Consider the following 20,025-nt stretch of genomic DNA (forward strand, 5'->3'; position numbering starts at 1 on the left):
CACGTTCAGTCTCTTGGTTTGAGAGTGAACACCGACAAGAGCGTTCTCACCCTGGCTCAGCAAACCACCTTCTTAGGTGTTCATCTGGATTCCGTTCCGATGCAGACCCGCTTGGCCCCTGCTCGGATTTCCAGTATTATAACATGCTTGGCCCGCTTCAGGCTCGGCCATCATGTTTCTGTGGGTACGTGTCGCAGGCTTCTGGGTCTCATGGCCGCAGCTTCCCCGGTGCTTCCCCTGGGACTGCTCCACATGAGACCTTTCCTTTGGTGGATGAAACGCTCAGGGGCTCGGTCAACAGGATCGGCCCTTTGCCTACTGAAGGTGTCGCGCGGCTACTTCCGCGCCCTATCAGTATGGCGGGACCCTCTCTTTCTTCGGAAGGGGGTCATTATGGGGGCTGTTTTTCGTCGCCAAATGGCCACGACGGACGCCTCTCTAACCGGCTGGGGTGCGGTATTCGAGGGCAGACCGGCATGCGGGGTCTGGGAAGGGGAAGTTCTCTCTTGGCACATAAATTGCCTAGAGCTGAGAGCTGTGTCCCTGGCCCTTCGGCACTTTCTCCCCTCCCTCATGGGACATCATGTCATTGTCAGGACAGACAACATGGCGGTGGTGTCTCATGTGAATCGCCAAGGGGGATCACGGTCACGCACCCTGGACAGGCATGCGTGCCGTCTCCTCCTGTGGTCTCAGGACAAACTTCTGTCCCTGAGAGCAGTCCATGTACCCGGAGTCTTGAACCTCGCAGCAGATTACCTGTCGAGGCAGAAGCTCAGGTCGGGAGAATGGATGCTGAACCCTCAAACTGTATCTCAGATTTGGGAAGTGTTCGGCAAAGCGGAGGTGGACCTCTTTGCCTCGAAGGAGTCGTCCCAGTGCCGACTCTGGTTTTCTCTGAGCTCTCCGGCCGACTGATTCCGGTGGTTCTGTGCAGAGTGAGAGAGAGTGGGGTCAGCCTCCTGCTGGTGGCTCCACGCTGGCCGTCCCAGACTTGGTTCTCGGAGATGAACCCCCCCCCTCAAGGTTGCTCTTTTGTTAGCATTATCCTCCTTGAAGCGAGTGGGCGACCTACAGGCTCTCTCTGTTAATGGGACCTGTATGGATTTTGCTCCTGGCCTAGTCAAGGTTACCTTAAGCCCTAGGCCAGGTTATGTGCCCAAGGTTTTGTCCACTTCGTTCCACTCTCAGGTTATCACTCTACACTCCTTTCATCCCCCTCCTTTTGACTCGGAGGAGGACGAGAAACTTCATCTGCTCTGCCCTGTTCGAGCATTGAAGTGCTATGTAGACCAATCCAACGGTTGGAGGAAATCTAACCAGCTCTTGGTGTGCTTCGGTGCTGGCCGCCGCGGGCTTGCCGCATCGAAGCAAAGGATTTCCCATTGGGTGACGGAGGCTATTTCGCTGGCTTATGAGGTGCGTGGTATACCATCACCTCTTAGCATTAGGGCGCATTCTACCAGAAGTGTGGCTTCCTCTCAAGCGCTTTTTAGAGGGGCTCTTCTGGAGGATATTTGTGTAGCGGCAGGTTGGTCCTCCCCGCACACGTTTGTGAGATTCTATAGCTTGGATCTCAACATGGCTCCGGGTTTGCATGTCCTATCTGCTTAACCTGGCCATGCAGGTTATCTGGTATTCTTTGAGCCAGATATGGCTCGCTTTAGCTTGGCGTGTGTGGTATATCGTCTCCATTACGTCATAAAGTGACACAGCGTCGAGTGAACCTATGAAAGAGAACGTCTCAGGTTACTTGCGTAACCTATGTTCTCTGAGGAGGGAACGAGACGCTGCGTTCGCTGCCAAGCTCCTCGCGCTGCTGACAGGCCTTCCTTTTCGGCAGAGAAATCTGAGGAGAAGATGGCGCGCGCGCCAGTATAATGTGGCGACGTCAGAGCGTCGGGATGGCGCCCGCACCATCAGCCAATGAATTGCCGTGATTCTATAAGGGCTTCAGACAATCGGCACACACAGAGGGCGTTCCCATTACATCATAAAGTGACGCAGCGTCTCGTTCCCTACTCAGAGAACATAGGTTACGCAAGTAACCTGAGACGTTTTCAACATTAATAATAATCAGAAATGTTTCTTGATCATCAAATCAGCATATCAGCACACTGAAGACTGGAGTAATGATGCTGAAAAATCATCTTTGATCACAGGAATAAATAACATTTTACAATATATTCACATAGAAAACAGCAGTTTTAAATTGTAATAATATTTTACTAAGTTTTTTATCAACAATTAGGATTTATCCTGCAGCAAAACTTAATTATTCAGATAATAATTGTACCAAAAATGTTATAATTCTAGTGTAAAGCCCAGGTTTTTTTTCCAGCAGCTCTGGATAATGTGGGTGAGAAGGGTGGAAAAGCGATTGTGTACTATTCCTCCCTGTAACAGGATGCTGTTCGTCTCACTGAAGTGGCCTTTGACGCCACCGGCCCCAGACAAACACAAGCCGAGATGTAGTCTGAAAGCTTGCACCCTGCTTCGGCCCGATATAGCATTGACACACTTCCTCCAGAACATCCTGTTTGCTGCTCTTCTGTGTACTGACACACACATCTGTAGACACACATGGCTGAGGGTTAGACAGGTGTCAGCGCTCCATGGTGGGAGATTGTGAAGGTGTTTTTGGGGGTGTCGTGTATCTGAGGAACAGTGCTGTGAAGCCCAATGATGGGGTGCTGCCTTTTCATCCATCAGAAGGTGAGCGAGCATGTTATTAAGTTATAAATGAATGTGGAAGGCATACCTCAGATCATTGGGCATTGGAAGATTTTGAATTTCGTTTTGACATCTGACTAAGCTGGTATCACAGTCTGAAAGAAGAGAAGTTCTCTTCTAAAGAGGAGACATGTGATTACTGGGGTCTTTTTTCCTCTGGAGAAACCTCAAAATCTCAGTTTGCTCTCCATTTTACCTCATTGCTGTCTAGGTAAAACATCTGTGATGTCATACAGAACCATTTTTATAAGTGTGAAGAACATTTTAAAAATCTAAAGAAGCTTTTGTGGAATGGAAATGTTCTATGGATGTTAAAGGTTCTTCATGGAACCGTAAATTCCAATAAAGATCCTTTATTTTTAAGAGTGTGCAGGCAGATGAATAGTCTGAGAATATTTACACCTTTATGTTTCTTTAAAAATTCTTCTTGCTATAATTGTTTGAAATTATTATTTGTTGGGTTTGTATGGTTGTTAGGCTTGTTCAAAGTTGGGATTGTAGTTATGCAACTGTTACAGCTCTTACATTTGATTCCCTAAACATTATACTTCCAGATGCAATGTAACGTTCCCGTTGTATTTACTGTGTCCAGAAGTTGTTTGTGATACATTAGGTGATTATGTATTATTTTTCGGTGGAATAATAATGATTTTCTTTGTCATTGAGTGCAATCAGTGGATGAAAGCAGCAATACTCTCCATGTAAATGTTCTTACAGCTGGTTTGGCGAAGAAAAAAACTGAATCACCCAAATGTTTCATAACTTCATAACTTTGCAACATTGACATTGTTATTGAGCTAAATCTAATCAACACTGAAGTAAATTGAGCTGAATAATGATATGATTGAATTTTTATTGATGCTTTACAGCTGAAACTGCATTTGTTTTATAGTTGAAGAATTTTGCAACATTAATAGTGTTCATTTCCTGTTTATTACTTATTACATCCAAGTACAGTACAATACAGTACAAGCAGTAGTATTGTGAAATGTTATTACAATTTAAAATAGCTGTATTCTAAGTGAATACATTTTAAACTGTAATTTATTCCTGTGATCAAAGCTGAATTTTCAGCATCACAACTCCAGTTTTAAGTGTCACATGCTCCTTCAGAAATCATTAAATATATGGTAATTTGATGATCAAGAAAACAGAACTGGTGGAAACTGTGATACACGTATACTTACGCCCTCATGTTGTTCCAAACCCATCTGACTTTTTCTCTTCCATAGGTCAACATGTAAGTTTCTTTAGTACTTTTCTTCATGCAGCACCAAAAAGGACAAGAAAACACCACAAAAGTGGCATAAAACTAGCGTTAAAGTATGCTATATTCCAAGTTTTCTGAAGCCATAGCTTTGTATGAGGAAGAGACTAAAATTTGAGTTCTCACCCCGGAACTAAAAAAGGTATTCACTAATAATCCTATCATGGTCTGTTCAGTCAAGGAGAGATGAAGCATGGATCAATTCATAAGCAATTTATATTTATTAAATGCAAACAAACCAAAACATTAGAAACAGTGGGAAGACTTTTTTTAACCACACCAACCAATTCATTCAAAAGATCTGACCCAGAAGAATAATTTGTTCCATGGAAAGCTAGGCCAGATGTCAAGATTTTCAATGATTAAAGACTGAAATAGACATTTTTGGATTTTAAAGTTATATTTTTAAAGATATTTTGTTGTAAATTTAAAAGTAATGTGTTCAGGGTTTATACAGCTTTTATGAAGGTAAATTTTAGACCTTTTTAAGACCAATTAAAGAAAGCTTAAGGAATAAATTGAAGGAAACATACGTCAATATGTTCTCTAAATGTAAATGTCTAAGCACACAATGAGTTTTATTAGTGACACTTCTCTCTTAGTGACAGATCTCTTTAACTTTTTAATTAATTAAAAAAAAATTGCTTAACGTTTGAGATAAGAAATCTTGAGAAATCTTGTGAAAGTGATTTGAGAGATGATTAAACAAGAACAAATATCTGCCAATGAGTTAATAAAAATCAACTTAATTCAAACTTAATTTTCATATCCAATGGCAGATATTTGTTCTTATTTTAAGTACAAACTCACTTAATTTTGCATCTCAAGTAAATGTATCTTGATTTAAGGATGTTTTGAATGTGTACTGGAAAACTAAAATCCTGAGGAAGAACATCATTTTTTGCAGTGCATGCAATTTAATTTTGCAATTAAAATTTAGAGCCCTATTTTTTTGTTTTGTAGTTTATTCTGTAAAAAGATTTCTGGACTCTGCTTTAATGGTTAGATAAAATTTTACTGACTTTCATTCATCTTCACAAATGAAGATATTTTTAATCAAATGGGAAAGATTTCTGTCCCTCCATTGATAGTCTAACACTTTGACTCATAAAGTTCATAAAGAGATCATAAAACTAATCCATATGAATGTTTATTCTAAATTTTCTGAAGAGACTTGATCGCTTTATATGATGAATGAAAGTCTTGCGGGTTTGGAACAACATTAGGGTGAGTAAATGATGACAGAATTGTCATTTTTGGGTGAACTATCCCTTTAAGTGTTCATAAGTACTCATCCAAAATTTGACAAATTCCGTGACATGCTGCATTATACAGTAAATTCCATTTTTATGAATGGATTCTGCAATTCCATCCCCGTTTTCTGCATCACAGAAATCATAGGGCCCTAATTTAATGCCATGATATTGAAATACTTTCGGATCCAGTTTAAGACATTTAAGACCTTAAATTGTGGAAGGTCAAATTAAGACTTTTTAAGACCCGCGGAAACCCTGTGTGTTACTTTTCTAGTTAAGCCTTCTTGAAAAAAGTAATTGATTTTGTAACTTACATAACTTGTAACCAATATGCAGATTCAGAAGACTTAGAATATATAATATTGCAAACATCTCATGCAGACTATTATTGTTATGACAGTTAATATGTCATGTATTATGTTATTATACAGTATGTTATGTGGTGCTTTTTAATAATGTCAATTACAGTACATTATCTTACAGCGACCAGTACATTATCCAAGTAAATGTTTTTATTTTGTTACATAGGCCTACTATTTAAGAATATTAGTCAGTATAGAGAATGTTCTACACACTAGTATTCCATTCTGAACATACAGACACCTGAAATAATTATACTGTATTCTTCTAAATCTAATGTACTGGCACTGGTGGGACAAATACAGCAGATGTTATTCTTGGGTCATGAGCAACACAGCAGCCGCTTCCAGACCATCACGTGTTCTATTGTTCGAACTCATGTAAATATTCACTCGGCGTGGTGCTGGTTGTCATGGAGAATAAACAGTTATGGAGCAACAATAACAAAACCGGCAATAGAATTGACCATTAAAAAACAGATAGCATGATTTAGATAAACATTTTATTGACTATGTACAATTGGTCTAGAATTGGTCAAATGCATTTAAAGTGAACAATCTGTCATTAACCCTAGTTCGACAGGTCTAAGGGAATGAGTTATAGTCATTTGCAGGTTTAATGAAAGAAAATATTGAAAGAAATATTTTCAGACACTGTCAATGCTTCTCGTGTTCTTTTTGAAAAACATGTAGACCTACATTCTTTTCTGCAATATAATGCTGTACATTTTGCCACTGTCCCGTTTGGTCTGTTTCTCTTGGACTTTGAGTTGGTTTCCTGTTCTGTTTCCTTGTTTGCATTTGTTGCCATGGTTGTTGGTTGATTAAGTTGTAGCGTCTGTTTCTTTTTTCTTTGATTGGTTTGGGTTAGTATATATTGAGTTTGTTTTCTGTTAGTCTTTATTCCGTCTATGTTGCGTTTTAGCTGGTTGTTCTGTGCAAGTGTTTTGATTCCTGAGTATCCTAAAAATCCTTTATTATTTTTGAGTTTACAAATAAAAATGACTTTGAGTTTATAAATGAGATTATTAGAATTATTTAAAGTGCATTTTTATATTAGTCTTATCAAAAATCATAGTTTCAAAATAGTCATAGTTTAAACATGTTTTGTATAGCACTCCACATAGAAACAAAATAAAAGAAATTATTTAGTTTGAGTTGTATTTTTGCTTGAACCTTTTTCCTTAAGTTTAAAGAAAATATATGGATTAAGTATGGTATGATCTTTACAATAAATAATATTTTTACTTTATTTTTACTAGTGCTGTCAAACAATTAATTGTGATTAATCGCATCCAAAATAAAATTTTGTGTTTACATAATATACTGTATTTTTGTGTACTGTGTATAATTATTATGTATATAGAAATACACACATGCATGTATATTTAAGATTTTTTTTTAGATTTATATGTAAAATAATTATTTATGATATAAATATATAAAATAAATGCATGTGTGTCTTGTTTTTTTTAGGAAAATAAATGTTTTTTTATATAAAAATGAATTTTCAATAAAAAATTATTTAACAAAAATAAATATAATTTGATAAAAAGTTATACACTTGGCTGTAACAGATTAAAGGTGTCATGAACTGGCTTTTTAAAAAATGTTATACTGTTGTCTGAGGTCTACTTGGGACGTTTGCATGGTTTTTACTTTTTACATTAAAAACATGAACAAGTAACAGGCTATTTTCTGCCCTGGTTTTGAGCCTCTCTCAAGACACGCTCGATTTTTATGGGCGTGCCGCACTGAAGACTTGGAAGTAAACACCCACTGCTCTGTTTGGATAAGCTTTGCATATTAAATGAGCTTCGGCTCCCCCATAAGTACGCGTGAGGCATTGTTTTGAAAGCGTGTGGAGAAACGGCAGCCGGAATGATTCGTCCCTCAGGGCTCGCAAATGTGTTTATCAAACAAACACATTGATTTATCTCTCATCCACCCGCAATTAATATGAATGTTATTTTATATTACTTGGGCCGCCCGATCAGTGGATATATGTGCACGCCAAGTACATTCAGACAGAGCATGATCAAAACTTCCGCGATTGTGTTTTTCCTTCAAATATCAAGTCAAGAGAGTGAACAACGCACATCAAGTAAGGAATGTTATTTCACTATTTAAGATGATACGTATTGGTAGCCCGTCTGGAAAACACATAGCCCTGGGACGTTGGGCTTTGCAAGCCCTGTGACAGTGGTAAGTTATGTTTAGTTAGACATGTAACATTGTATTTGATCTGTAACAATGCAATACTATCACATATAAAACAAATTTTACTCACATTAGTGTGTTGCTTCATTCATTCATGTAATCTCATTCTGTCTGCAAATCCAGTCTCTTGATTACAAACGAATCCATGGTTAAATGAACATACGTGCAATGTCTTCCCCACGTGAGCTGAATATTCATTACAAATAAAGTTCAACCACACATTTCCAATATTAGAACCCGAAGGAAGCTAATGCAGCGACTGTGTTCTTCCACAACCAGGCACAGCGCAAAATCTTGCTATCTTCGGCATGTTTATTGCTCTGTAGCGCAATCTGTTTAGCTCCACGAGACGGTGGGTGGGGCTACAGAATCAGGCGTACATATATATCTGTTGAGGCAGCGTTTCAGCATACGATGACATCAAGGGTCAACATATTCTGAGATTGAGCTTTTCTGGGCCTGGTGTCAATAAAAGCTTTTCTTTGACTAACAAGGAAGTTTTCAGCTCCGAAGCTTACTGGATATTCTTATATCACGATGAACTTTTATATATCAAAGGCTCAAGGAAAAGTTGATTTCTCAATTCATCACCGCTTTAAGAGTATTTCCACTCATTCTTTGCTTTTCCATTTATTACTGACATATTTTTCAAATGCTGAAAATATACTTAATTTCAACATGGTGAACCTACAAGCTTTATATTGTGTTGTTGTGTGATAGTTATTTATATTATATACTATATCAACTTCTACATGACAATTTCAAAATAATAAAATCCATGGGATCAAAAACACGCAAGTGCTATGAAACATAAATTCTGTTAGGTGGTGATAATGTATAGCACTCAACTGATTATCATTTGTGTCTTTACAGAAGAAGAGGAAGCAGAGGAAGAGAGATGTGGACTCGCTCAGTCTGTGCAGTTTGGACATCAATGTGAGTTACTTACTGCAAATGTGTAATTCATAATGCACTGAGCTTGTAAAAACATGAATCACTCTTAATTATTCATTATTGATTGTGTTTCAGGGATGACATATTTGTGTAGTTTTGGCATTTCTGGTTCCATCGACCTGAAGTCAATGGGGTTTTTTGAATGGGTTTTTGGTTAAATGTCTGAAATAATGTCTTTTCTTGTTTTATTCTAGACTACGACATAAAATACATCATTAAAATACAGAAGTAACGTGGTACCCACCCGAACACAGAGACCTCATTACTTGGTACACAATGGTGGTGTGTCATTTTGAGTAGAAAATGAACTCCAGGGGCCGGATTTACTAAACAGGGCATATTAGCGTGAGAGCGCAATTCCATAAAAGCGCGATGAGAGTGGAAAGTTCTTAGCGTGATCTACTGACGACACGCAACTTAATAGACACAGACGCAGCCGGATAAAACTCCTACAAATGCAACAAGATCAGCCGCAAAAACAACCCTGTCAACATCTTTTCAGCGCTCATTTTTTTGTCTTTAGTCAATCCTGACAGCAGTTTTTTAACGCCAAAAGAGAGTTTGCGCTGGAGCAAGCTGTTAGTAAATCTGGCCTCAAGTAACAAAAAATGGCTAGTTACTAAACCTAACTACAAAAGCAATGATAAAACAGTGTAATCAACTTTATTAATTATGCATGCCCCAGTGCATGATGGGAACACCAGTATCAGAAGAGTTGAGTAGGTTTTACTTAATTTTATAACTTTGATATTTACGCTTTAATATATGCTTGAATTGAGTACTAATGTAGAATTTACTTAGTTTTTTCTGTACTATTTACTTCACCACAGAATAATTTTTATCAGTGCATAACTCGCACTTTCAGGGAAAATGCTTTGTTAATAAAGGCTGAAAGAGTCACAAGCTTAATGGTGGTGAAGTTTAAGTCATGCGACCGTAGTGTAGTTCGTTTTTTAACTAACTTTAGCTTTAAATTTTTGGCAATTGTATTTAGGCTTCAAAATTGATAGAAGTTGTGTTCATTTGTGAAGATGATCATGATGAAAAAAACTTGTAAGAATCATGAGCTTTTGTTGGTCACAGAGCTTGTTTTCTGCAATAATCCTAATGCCAAAGGAAAAATCCTATTGGGTTTTTCGAAGTATCAAGGTGATATGAACTTCACTGCATTTATCTATAGCTCCTTGGTATCAGAAACCTTCCTTTGATTAATGGCAGCTATTTTGATCATAAATTGCATGAAAAAGGGGTTCAAGTCAAGTCACCTTTATTTATATAGCGTTTTTTACAATGCCGATTGTTTCAAAGCAGCTTCACAGTGTTAAACAGGGAAATAATGCAACAGAATTTGATTCGGCTGTACAGCCGCTCTGGAGAAAACAGTGATGTCATCCAGCTCAGTTCAATTATCATATAGTGTCAATGCGGGCAGATCAGTAATATAGTTGAATATTCAACTTTATTTATATAGCGCTTTTTACAATGCAGATTGTTTCAAAGCAGCTTCACAGTGTTAAACAGGAAAATAATGTAACAGAATTTTATTCAGCCATACAGCCTCTCCGGAGAAAATGGGGATGTCATCTAGCTCATTTCAATTATCATACAGTAACAATGTCGGCATTAGATTAGTAATTAGATCAGTAATTTAGTTTATACGGTTAATTAGTTTACTAATTCGTTTTATTTGGATATTTAGTTGAAAAATGTAGTGTCCCCAACTGAGCAAGCCAAAAGCCAAAGGTGACAGAGGCAACGGTGGCAAGGAACCAAAACTCCATCAGGTGACAGATTGGAGAAAAAAACCTTGGGAGAAACCAGGCTCAGTCGGGGTGCCAGTTCTCCTCTGGCCAACGAACAAACAGTGTATGATTATGATTCTGGCAACATTACAGGCCAGAAGTCATATTAGATCGTAATATTCTGAATATTTGTCCGGTTCCATCTGATTGAAGATTGGAGTCATCACGCCGGAGACGGGTTGGTTGAGGATGACGTGCCGATGAGGCCTTCACAGGGGAGAGTCTAGTTGGCATGGCCTCTGCAGACACTTCAGGGCTGCGTTGGTCATGTCTAGGCGCAGGTCCACCATCTGATCTGGATTCGGCCCGGATACGGCTGACTGCAGTAAACCTCGGGATAAACAGAGAGACTAACATTAGCGTAGATGCCATTCTTTTTATGATGTAACCAGTACATCAGGTGTTATGGGAAGTGTTCCCGGTTCTGGCAGACCTAGTTAATGCAGCCTAAAACAATCATTTAACTGATTTGAATAATATAAATTGATAATGTTCTATGTGTATGCCATAGTAAAGAGATGTGTTTTTAGTCTAGATTTAAACTGACAGAGTGTGTCTGCTTCTCGAACAATGCCAGGAAGACTGTTCCAGAGTTTAGGTGCTAAATAGGAAAAGGATTGACCGCCTGCAGTTGATTTTGACATTCTAGGTATTATCAACTGGCCAGAATTTTGAGAGCTCGCTCAAGTACTGGAGAGCTAAACCATTTAGTGCTTTGTAAGTAATTAGCAAGATTTAAAAATGTATACGATTTTTAATAGGGAGCCAGTGCAGTGTTGACAGAACCGGGCTAATATGGTCATACTTCTTGGTTCTAGTAAGAACTCGAGGTGTTGCGTTTTGGACCAGCTGCAGTTTATTTATTAGGCAAGCAGGGCAACCACCTAGTAGAGCATTACAATAATCTAGCCTTGAGGTCATGAACGCATGAACTAACTTTTCAGCATTTTGCATTGAGAGCATGTGCCGCAATTTATAAATATTTTTAAGATGGTAGAATGGAGTTTTACAGATGCTAGAAACGTGGCTTTCAAATGAGAGATTGGTATCAAAGCGCACACCCAGGTTCCTCACTGACGACGAGGACTTGACAGAGCAGCCATCAAGTGTTAGACAGTATGCTAGGTTACTACTTGTGGAGCTTTTTTGTCCAATAATTAAAAATTCATTTTTTTCTGAATTAAGTTGCAGGACAGTTTTACAGATGCTAGAAACGTGGCTTTCAAATGAAAGATTGGTATTAAAACTCGTCCGAATGACTTCGATGAGCAGTTATTTTCTGTTACTGTATGAAAACATTGCAGCTTCTGCAGAGTTATTATCTAGGCATCAAGATTTCTTTTCTGCCAAAGTCTATTTGAGATAATGAGCCAAAGGCCGTCAGTGCAACTGAAATGAAAAACATTCATCACAAAAGCTCTTCGTATCACTGAATGGTATGTGCGAAGAGGAACATCACTTACATTTTCTTAAAGGGGTGGTAAAACACATTATTTCGAAGGCTTGATTGTGTTTGTGGGGTGCACTGTAACGTGTTCATGCTTCATTTTTAAAAAAAAAAAAACATTATTTTTCATATATTTGACCTTTATTCTACACTGCTCTGTCCCTCCTTGTAAAAACGGTCTGATGGTTTCCGGGTTGTATGAAGCCAGTCCCTCAAAAATACGCAATGGGCTCAGATTGGTTAGCTGGCCCAGTGTGTTATGATTCGCTAACCACCTAGTGCACATTTGTCGGAAACGTCACACCCCTTACCTTTTCCAGTAGACTGTGCTTTGGGTAGTATTAGAAACAATGGCGTCAATAAAACCATACCAATCTGAGCCCGAATCAGACCCAGAACATTTTAGTGAAGATGATCGAGCAGAACCTGTTCATTCCTCAAAAGTAAAGACTGCGGATCTATTGTGATCGCTACTGAATGGCACTGTTACTTTTGTATTTTTAGAATGATTATAGCCAAATATCTGTCGCAAGAACTATTAACCCAAATCGAACACTAAACATCGGCTTTACTAGTAGCCAAATCAAACACAGAACCATGTTTAGCATGCCTGTTGATAAACAATACATAAAAGCTCTAATCAAAGAATAATTTACACTAATGCCAAGTTCGCTGTTGAGATTTTAACGTTAGTGTTTGTAACGATAGGTGTTCGTCGGATAACGTTAAGTATGAATGAGCATTTAACAGACTGGTTTGCAGAACAGCGTTGTCATCTGTGTACATTACTTGCTACAACGTACAATTAACAATACAAACTATTACAGGAAAACACATCGACGAAAAATAAATCATACTTACAGGTTGTGGCCCGTAAACAGCTTCTGTTTTTAAATCCATCTTTCAGGACAAGCCGTTGTGCGAATCCTTCATTGAACTCGCGAAGATTGTGGAAGCTTTCCTCCGTGAAATGTGTAGCGGGAGCCGCGCGCGCCCGTCGTGCATTCACACTGGCAGTGTTTGTCTCGCACAGCTGAACCGCGGCTCGTGAATTGCACATACAGACGAATATTGTCCATTATGTCACATTTTCCAGTCTTCTCCTCCGACCCCTGTCTGTCTCGTGCTTTGATTTATGATGGGCAGTATATATCTGCTGCAAATGCGACCTTTTCCCCTCTGTCTCATACACACATGCATATAACATGCTGTATGTTAAACGCACTGCAACCCACCCCTGTCCCTAGGAAGGCTGAACAAAGCAAGTACCCCAGACCTGCAATCTGGATGAAAATAACAACACTCCAGCCTACTAACCACAACAACGCAGCGATACAAAATGGCCTCGTCCCCCTTATTCTCGGAGGAGGAGTTTATGTAAATATTGGGGCTGGTGATGTCAGCAACCCTGGAGGAATGTCTGTAGTCGCCTACCGGCCGTTTGCTGTAGTCCTTAGAAATTGATTTCTTTAAAATCAAATATCTCACTTTGCTTTAAACTTTGAACGTTGTAACTTTGCAGATGTTGTTTATGCTCAAGCAGCAACATTACACGCTAGCTAAAGTTAGAATAGTGAAATCGTGGTTTACCACCCCTTTAAAGGTCAGCCTTCTGCCAGCCTGCGTCTCGCTTACTAATGCACATGAACAAAAGGCATGCAGTTGCAAGGTTTTGTGAGAAGTGTATGATTGCATATTTTTGCTTTTGTGGTCAAATGGTGCTGTGTGTAGATCTACTGCCAGTAAGGAATACAATGATCTTTACTGACACTGACCCATGGGCGAACAGTGGGGCGTGAGTGCATTTGCTATTTAAACAACGTGACGCTGGAAATGATAACTGTGTCAGGCTGAAGCTAGCTAAAAACACTTGCGTCGCATCTGCGGTCGCATTGCGCCGGGTGTATGATAGGGCCCTTTGTCACAAATATAGAGGGATTATCTTAACTTCTCTTCCTTTGAAATCAAATAACTGCGATTTCTTGAAGAGCATTACAGTAATATGAATGAAGTTCAAGTGCCCAACCGAAGGTAACACTGATCACCATAATGAGTTAAAACAAAAACATTTTAGGAAAATCAACATCAATTTATGAAGTCAGCCTATGTGATGTTCTCTTAAATATTTCAGTATTGACAATTGAACATGTAAGATGACTTTGAGAAATGAGTGAATGCAAACCTTAAGAATTGCCCCGCCTCAAAATCTTTTTTTGCTTGACAAAATGGCACTCAAACCAATCAATTAATTTTAACTTGGGTTTTCTAAGTAAAAAAATAATAGTATGTGAATAGTACATATTAGTAATTGGGTTTAGTGTGGGTAGGTGCTACTGTACGTTTTCAAGCGCAATAGAGTATTAGGCAGATTTACTAACAGCTTGCTCCAGTGCAAACCCTCTTTTGGCATTAAAAAACTACTGTCAGGATTTTTTAAGACACGCAGTGATAAATTATCACTGAAAAGGTGTGGACAGCGTCTGTGTTCATTCATTTGAGCGTTGTCCGTAGATCACACACAGAACAGTAGATCCACTCCCATCGGTGCATTTATGGAATTGTGCTCTCACGAAAATTTGCCCTTTTTAGTAAATCTGGCCCTTAATCTTTTAGCGCCTCACCGGACATTTCATTTCTGAATTGCCACGATACGTACAACAATCAACATAATTTTTTTTTACCTGATTCACACATTTATCTGTTTCAGATAAAACTTAATGTGGTTTTAACGCCACTCACTGGGCATGTCACAAAACATGCAAATGTCACCACAGGCACATTTTTCCAATGCGCAAAATTAAGTTGAGTAAAGTGTACATCTAACTTTTTTTTAAATATCACATTTCTCTGAGCTCCATTTGTCAAAACATTATCCTTTTGATTCATAACAGAAGCATCCCCTTTTCTGTGTCCCATTTTTATGATGTTTGATTGATGCTGGAGGCTTTGAGGTCAAAGCACTGAATGAATGTAATGACAGTTATTCCAGCTGAATTGGACATAATTGCAGCTCTCCTGTGCTTTTATAGTTGAGGGGCTCTAATGGGTTTATTTCTGCAGACATTAGAGAGACAACCCAGAATGCAATGCTTTGAGAGATGATGTCAAGCGAACAGCTCCAGTCCAGACAAATTCCATACCTTGAACTTGCGTTTGCTTTTAAATGTATCCTGAGCAAGTCCAAACTCTCCAGGGAATGTGCTTGGAGGCATGTTTTTTTTTGCCGTCCCAGACTGCCTGTATGAGCTCTGAACAAAAGGAGCTGGTTTTCAGTGCGGTAGACTTCTCTTGTCAGCTCTGGGTGGGTTTGTTTGGGAAGGTGGGTTTGTTACGGATGTCGGTGTGGGAAATTCTATCATGGCTAGCCATTGTTTTCATGTTTGGCTGCTCCTCCTTTCTTCATACATGTGACTCATCAAATTAGTCATACAATTAGTACTATTCTTACTCAACAACTCATCACTCCAGTCACTGATGGTAATCACTTTCCATATTTACTTTTTTTTTCCAGGTCTCCAACTTTTCCCAGTTATATATAAATAAAAAATATATATATATATATATATTAGGGCTGTCAAAATAACGCGCTAATTTCGATGAATTAATCTGAGGAAAAATAACGCGTCAAAAAAAAAAAACATTCTGTATTGGACTTTGACCCTGAGCTGTAAAATGAAGGAGGGAGACGAGAACGCGCTGCCTGGATCATTAATTGGAACATTTACGTACTAGCCTATATAAAAACGGCCTGATGGAAGTGCTGATAAAAATAAAGTCGTCTGCAATGTCCACTATCCTACCCAAGAGCGTGTCATATACACGCCATAAAGTGCGTATCATATGCACGCGAAAAACTGCGTAGCGTATATATCCCACGACACTGCACACTTGATACACATTCTCAACAGGGAGCGCGCACTCTTAAAGGGGCCACACTATATTCCTACTCGTTACAACGTCCATGCATTCAGCAGCCCAAATGAATACCTGTCTGTCATTAATGTTAATCAAACAACTACAGGTGTTAAATAAATGTATACATATTAAATAAACCTACTGTATCTGTATATATTTTTAAGAAATATAGTATTGTTTTTGTAATTTTCTTCTTTGTTCTTTTATTTAGCCTATATTCAATTTCTCATATAAGCCTTATTGCCCACCCCTTGCCCACCTGCATACCAGCTGATATACAATGTAGTCTTGATTTGGGTGGTCACTCTGCATTGAAAGTTTGAAAGGGTTTTAAATCTTCTAAATCAAGTAAAATGACTCAAAATAAAGTTATTTAAGCATGCCAAATTCAACTTTAATCATATAAAATGTAATTTCCAAGCAGCAAAATTGTGGTCAGTGAAAATGCTGAGTGGCTAGTAACTTTGGGAAACGACTAGCCACAGTGGCTGGTGAGCAAAAAAGTTAATGTCAAGCCCTGTTTGTATGTACAGTGAAAAAAAAATCTTCTTCCTGAAGCACTTTTTAATTTACTTCCTCAGCCTATTAGGTCATATTGTTTATTGTTATGGCCAATTTTTGAACAGTGAAAATAATAATAAAAGAGTTTTTGAACTTTAATGTGACTAATGCTGATTATTCATTGATTCGTTTGAATTTAAATATTTAAAATACTTTCACAGCAAAAGTTATGTATGCAATTAATTTAGATTAATTAATCACAGAGTATGTCATTAATTAGATTAAAATGTTTAATCGATTGACAGCCCTAATATATATATAATCTGCTGATTGAACGTTTTAGTCATCACAAAATTGAGACAAATCACTTTCAATAATGTCTCATGTCAAAACTGGTGTAATATGCTCCCTTTTCTTTATACCAGTATAGAGCTTCGCGGCCGCATTCTGGAATCTTATTGCAATCGCAATCTTATTGCAATCTTTAAATAAGAGAATGGTCTGAAACTAGCACAAAAAAAAAAAACTGGAGCCGTGTGGATTACTTTTATAATGAATGGATGCACTTTTTGAGCTTCAAACTTTTGGGCCCTGTTCACTGCCATAATAAAGCTTTGAAGCGACAGGATATTTATTAATATAACTCAGATTGTGTTCATCAGAAAGAACATTGTCATATACACCTAGGAGGGCTAGGTGTATATGAATCATGGGGTAATTGTCATTTTAAAGTGAACTAATCTTTTAAGTTGTTCCGATCGAACGATTTAATAACAAACAACATCAACAGTAAATCCAAGAACAAGGGTATCCAAAAACAGGCAGGAGGACAACAACAGGAACACACATACAGGAGCAACGACCGACACCCAACAACTGAGGCACATAGGTTTAAATACACAGGGGCAAACAACCTTAACAAATTAACAAGACACATCTGGGGAGACTAATCAATATGAAAAACTACAAAGAACTACAAAACATGGCACAGGACAGGAAATAACAAAAGTCCATACAAGACAGGGAAACAGGCTGAGATCATGACATAAGTTCAAGCAAGATGGCACATGCTTTGGTAATTGTTTTTCTGTTATCTTATATACCTGTACTGACACCTTTTTCCTGAAGACTTTGGCTTTTCTGTGTGTAAAGGCTGATTAGTCAAGTGTGCAGTGGGTTAAGTCTGGGGTCTCAGTAGTCAGGGGAGGGAGGCTGGAGCCACGTGCCTGCCTGGCATGTGTTAGCCTGAGCCAGAATCTGCCAGTGCTGCACAATAGATTGGCTGATATTGACAGAGCCTGCGGTCACTGGTGCACTGCTTCTGTTTATCATGCAGCCACTTGCATTTCCTCTGGTGTGGAAAACAAGATATTGATCACTATCAAGGGCCTTTCCCAAATAGACAGCAGCCACTGGGGTGGTTTCACCGCATGTATTGATATGGCTCATTGTGGGCGCTCATCTGTTACTGGGTAATAGTGCTGTGAGAAAAGAGTCTGACGCATATAATCCCTCCTGTGCACAAACATTATTTCAGCATGTTGTCTTTATTTAAAAATAAAGTATTTAAGAGTCTTGTTTTTCCCTGGCTAAGTTTTTGCATTCATTTTGTTGGAAAGTCTCACAGTTTTGCTTAGATTTAAAGTCCTATCTACCGCTGTCAGCCAGTTTGATCTAAAAATCTAGCATCTCCAACTCACCTCAAAGTAAAAAAAAACACAATAGTTCCTCCTGCTGAATCGCACCCAGGTGCTGCAGCTTTTGCTTGTGGGTAAAGATACAGAAAATATGCTGGCAAGAAAACATGTTTAGATATATCAGGTGATTTGAATTTTTACCTGGCAGGGATTTCTACTGTTTTTGCAGGTGATAAACCTTAATTTTGCTTGGGTTGGATGGGGTTACTTGTTTAGATTTACTCAGACTCTGGTGAATAAGCCCACTAGATTAACTTTGGCACACTCATTTTTATTGACAACTTCCATATGCTTGCAAACTACTGACCTACAGTAAATAGTGTTCATTAAGGTGCTTGTACTTCAGCCAAATGTTTAAATCTTTTGTTCTACAGAGTTTGTGCTGACACTGGCAGTTTCTGAAACACCACAGATTGTAAAGATCTGTCTTAAGGGCCTCTAAAAAAAAAAGTGTTGATCAGTTATGGTACTGCTGTCATTGCCATCAGTCAGTAATCTTTGTGAGAAGAAATGCAAAATAGAGACTTATTTGTAAGTCCCAATTAATATTTTGGTTTAAATTTCGTTAAATCAATTGTTTTTTTTTAAATAATTGCCCTTGGTTGAAATAAATGGTATCATTGGCATGGTGTAATTGTTTTTGGCATGCCAATTTTGAAGTTTAGGGCTACAGCAGAGGGGAAGATATTCCATGAAGAGTAACTTTTTGAGTCCCTTTTTTGTGTGCTTTTGTTGTATTGCAGCTAGTGCTGTCAAATGATTAATCGTGATTAATTGCATCCAAAATATAAGTTTGTGTTTACATAATATATGTGTGTGTGTGTACTGTGTATAATTATTAAGTATATATAAATACACACATGCATGTATATAAGATATACACATTTTTTTATATTTACATATATTATATCAAAATGTTTATATATATATATATATATATATATATATATATATATATATATACATACATACATACATACATACATACATACATACATACATGCAAATATTTCTTAAATATATACGTTTATGTATGTTTGTGCATTCAAATATACATAATAATTATACACAGTACTTGTCAGTGGTGCCATGCCTACAACCTGAATAACTTGGACACAAGGAGAGGAAAGTCTGGAGAAAACCAGGCTAGTAGTGAACCCCCCAGGGTTCTATATTGTGCCCTCCCTCCCTTTTACTCATGATGAGTAAATTAGCCACATAAGAGGCAACAGTATATACATTATATCATTTAATATTATTATTTTCTGCAAGTTCATGCTCTACCACCCTATACATTGCTTCACCAATGTTTAGAAGGGTTCATTTTTAGGGTTCATTGCATAAACAGGCAGTTCCATTTTTAGCTTCCGATGTAATCTGGACAAAAAATGATTGTTGACATTCTGTGTTGACAGCTATTTCAGGACAGGTGGGTGAGGAACCCTGCACAGTGCTATCCTGCTTCAACGGAAGACTTAAATTAACTGCCATTATGTGACTAGCCCTTTAAATCCAATAAACCTTCAGATCTATTCTGGAGGACACCCTACAGATGGCCAGAGTACTGCAGGGTTATACAATACTGGCCCTTAAACCTCCTCAAAAACATAGAATAATCTCTTCTGGCTTGTCCGTCAGGGGAAACCAATGGTGCTGTGAAATGTCCGTTAAAGATAAAAGATCTTTTAAACCAATTGTACCTACACTGGTAACCTATACTAGTTATAATGTGTAATAGGTCATAAAATATTTTTGTGCTTCCATGAGAACAGATTGCTCATATAGTCAGTCTCTCCAGGACTTTGTGTATTCCACCATCGCAAATCACAAATTCAACCAATCCCCACATTATTTGTAATAGCTTGCATTTTTGT

General features: G+C 38.2%; 1 protein-coding gene across 2 annotated transcripts in view; it reads left to right on the plus strand.

The window, feature by feature from the left end:
- The window catches only part of arhgef3 (Rho guanine nucleotide exchange factor (GEF) 3), a 175,024-nt gene that overhangs the window by 69,113 nt on the left and 85,886 nt on the right, over nucleotides 1-20,025 (plus strand). The window contains exons 1-2 of one of the 2 annotated variants that reach the window (XM_079808302.1): nucleotides 2,564-2,715; nucleotides 8,709-8,771. In XM_079808302.1, the coding sequence (XP_079664428.1) occupies nucleotides 2,683-2,715; nucleotides 8,709-8,771 (96 nt within the window). In that variant the 5' untranslated portion in view covers nucleotides 2,564-2,682. Of the gene's footprint in view, nucleotides 1-2,563; nucleotides 2,716-8,708; nucleotides 8,772-20,025 lie in introns of those variants that run through there. The other variant, XM_079808301.1, reaches the window with a different exon arrangement.

This window comes from Gobio gobio (assembly GCF_949357685.1).
Source record: "Gobio gobio genome assembly, chromosome: 24".
Lineage (NCBI taxonomy): Eukaryota > Metazoa > Chordata > Actinopteri > Cypriniformes > Gobionidae > Gobio > Gobio gobio.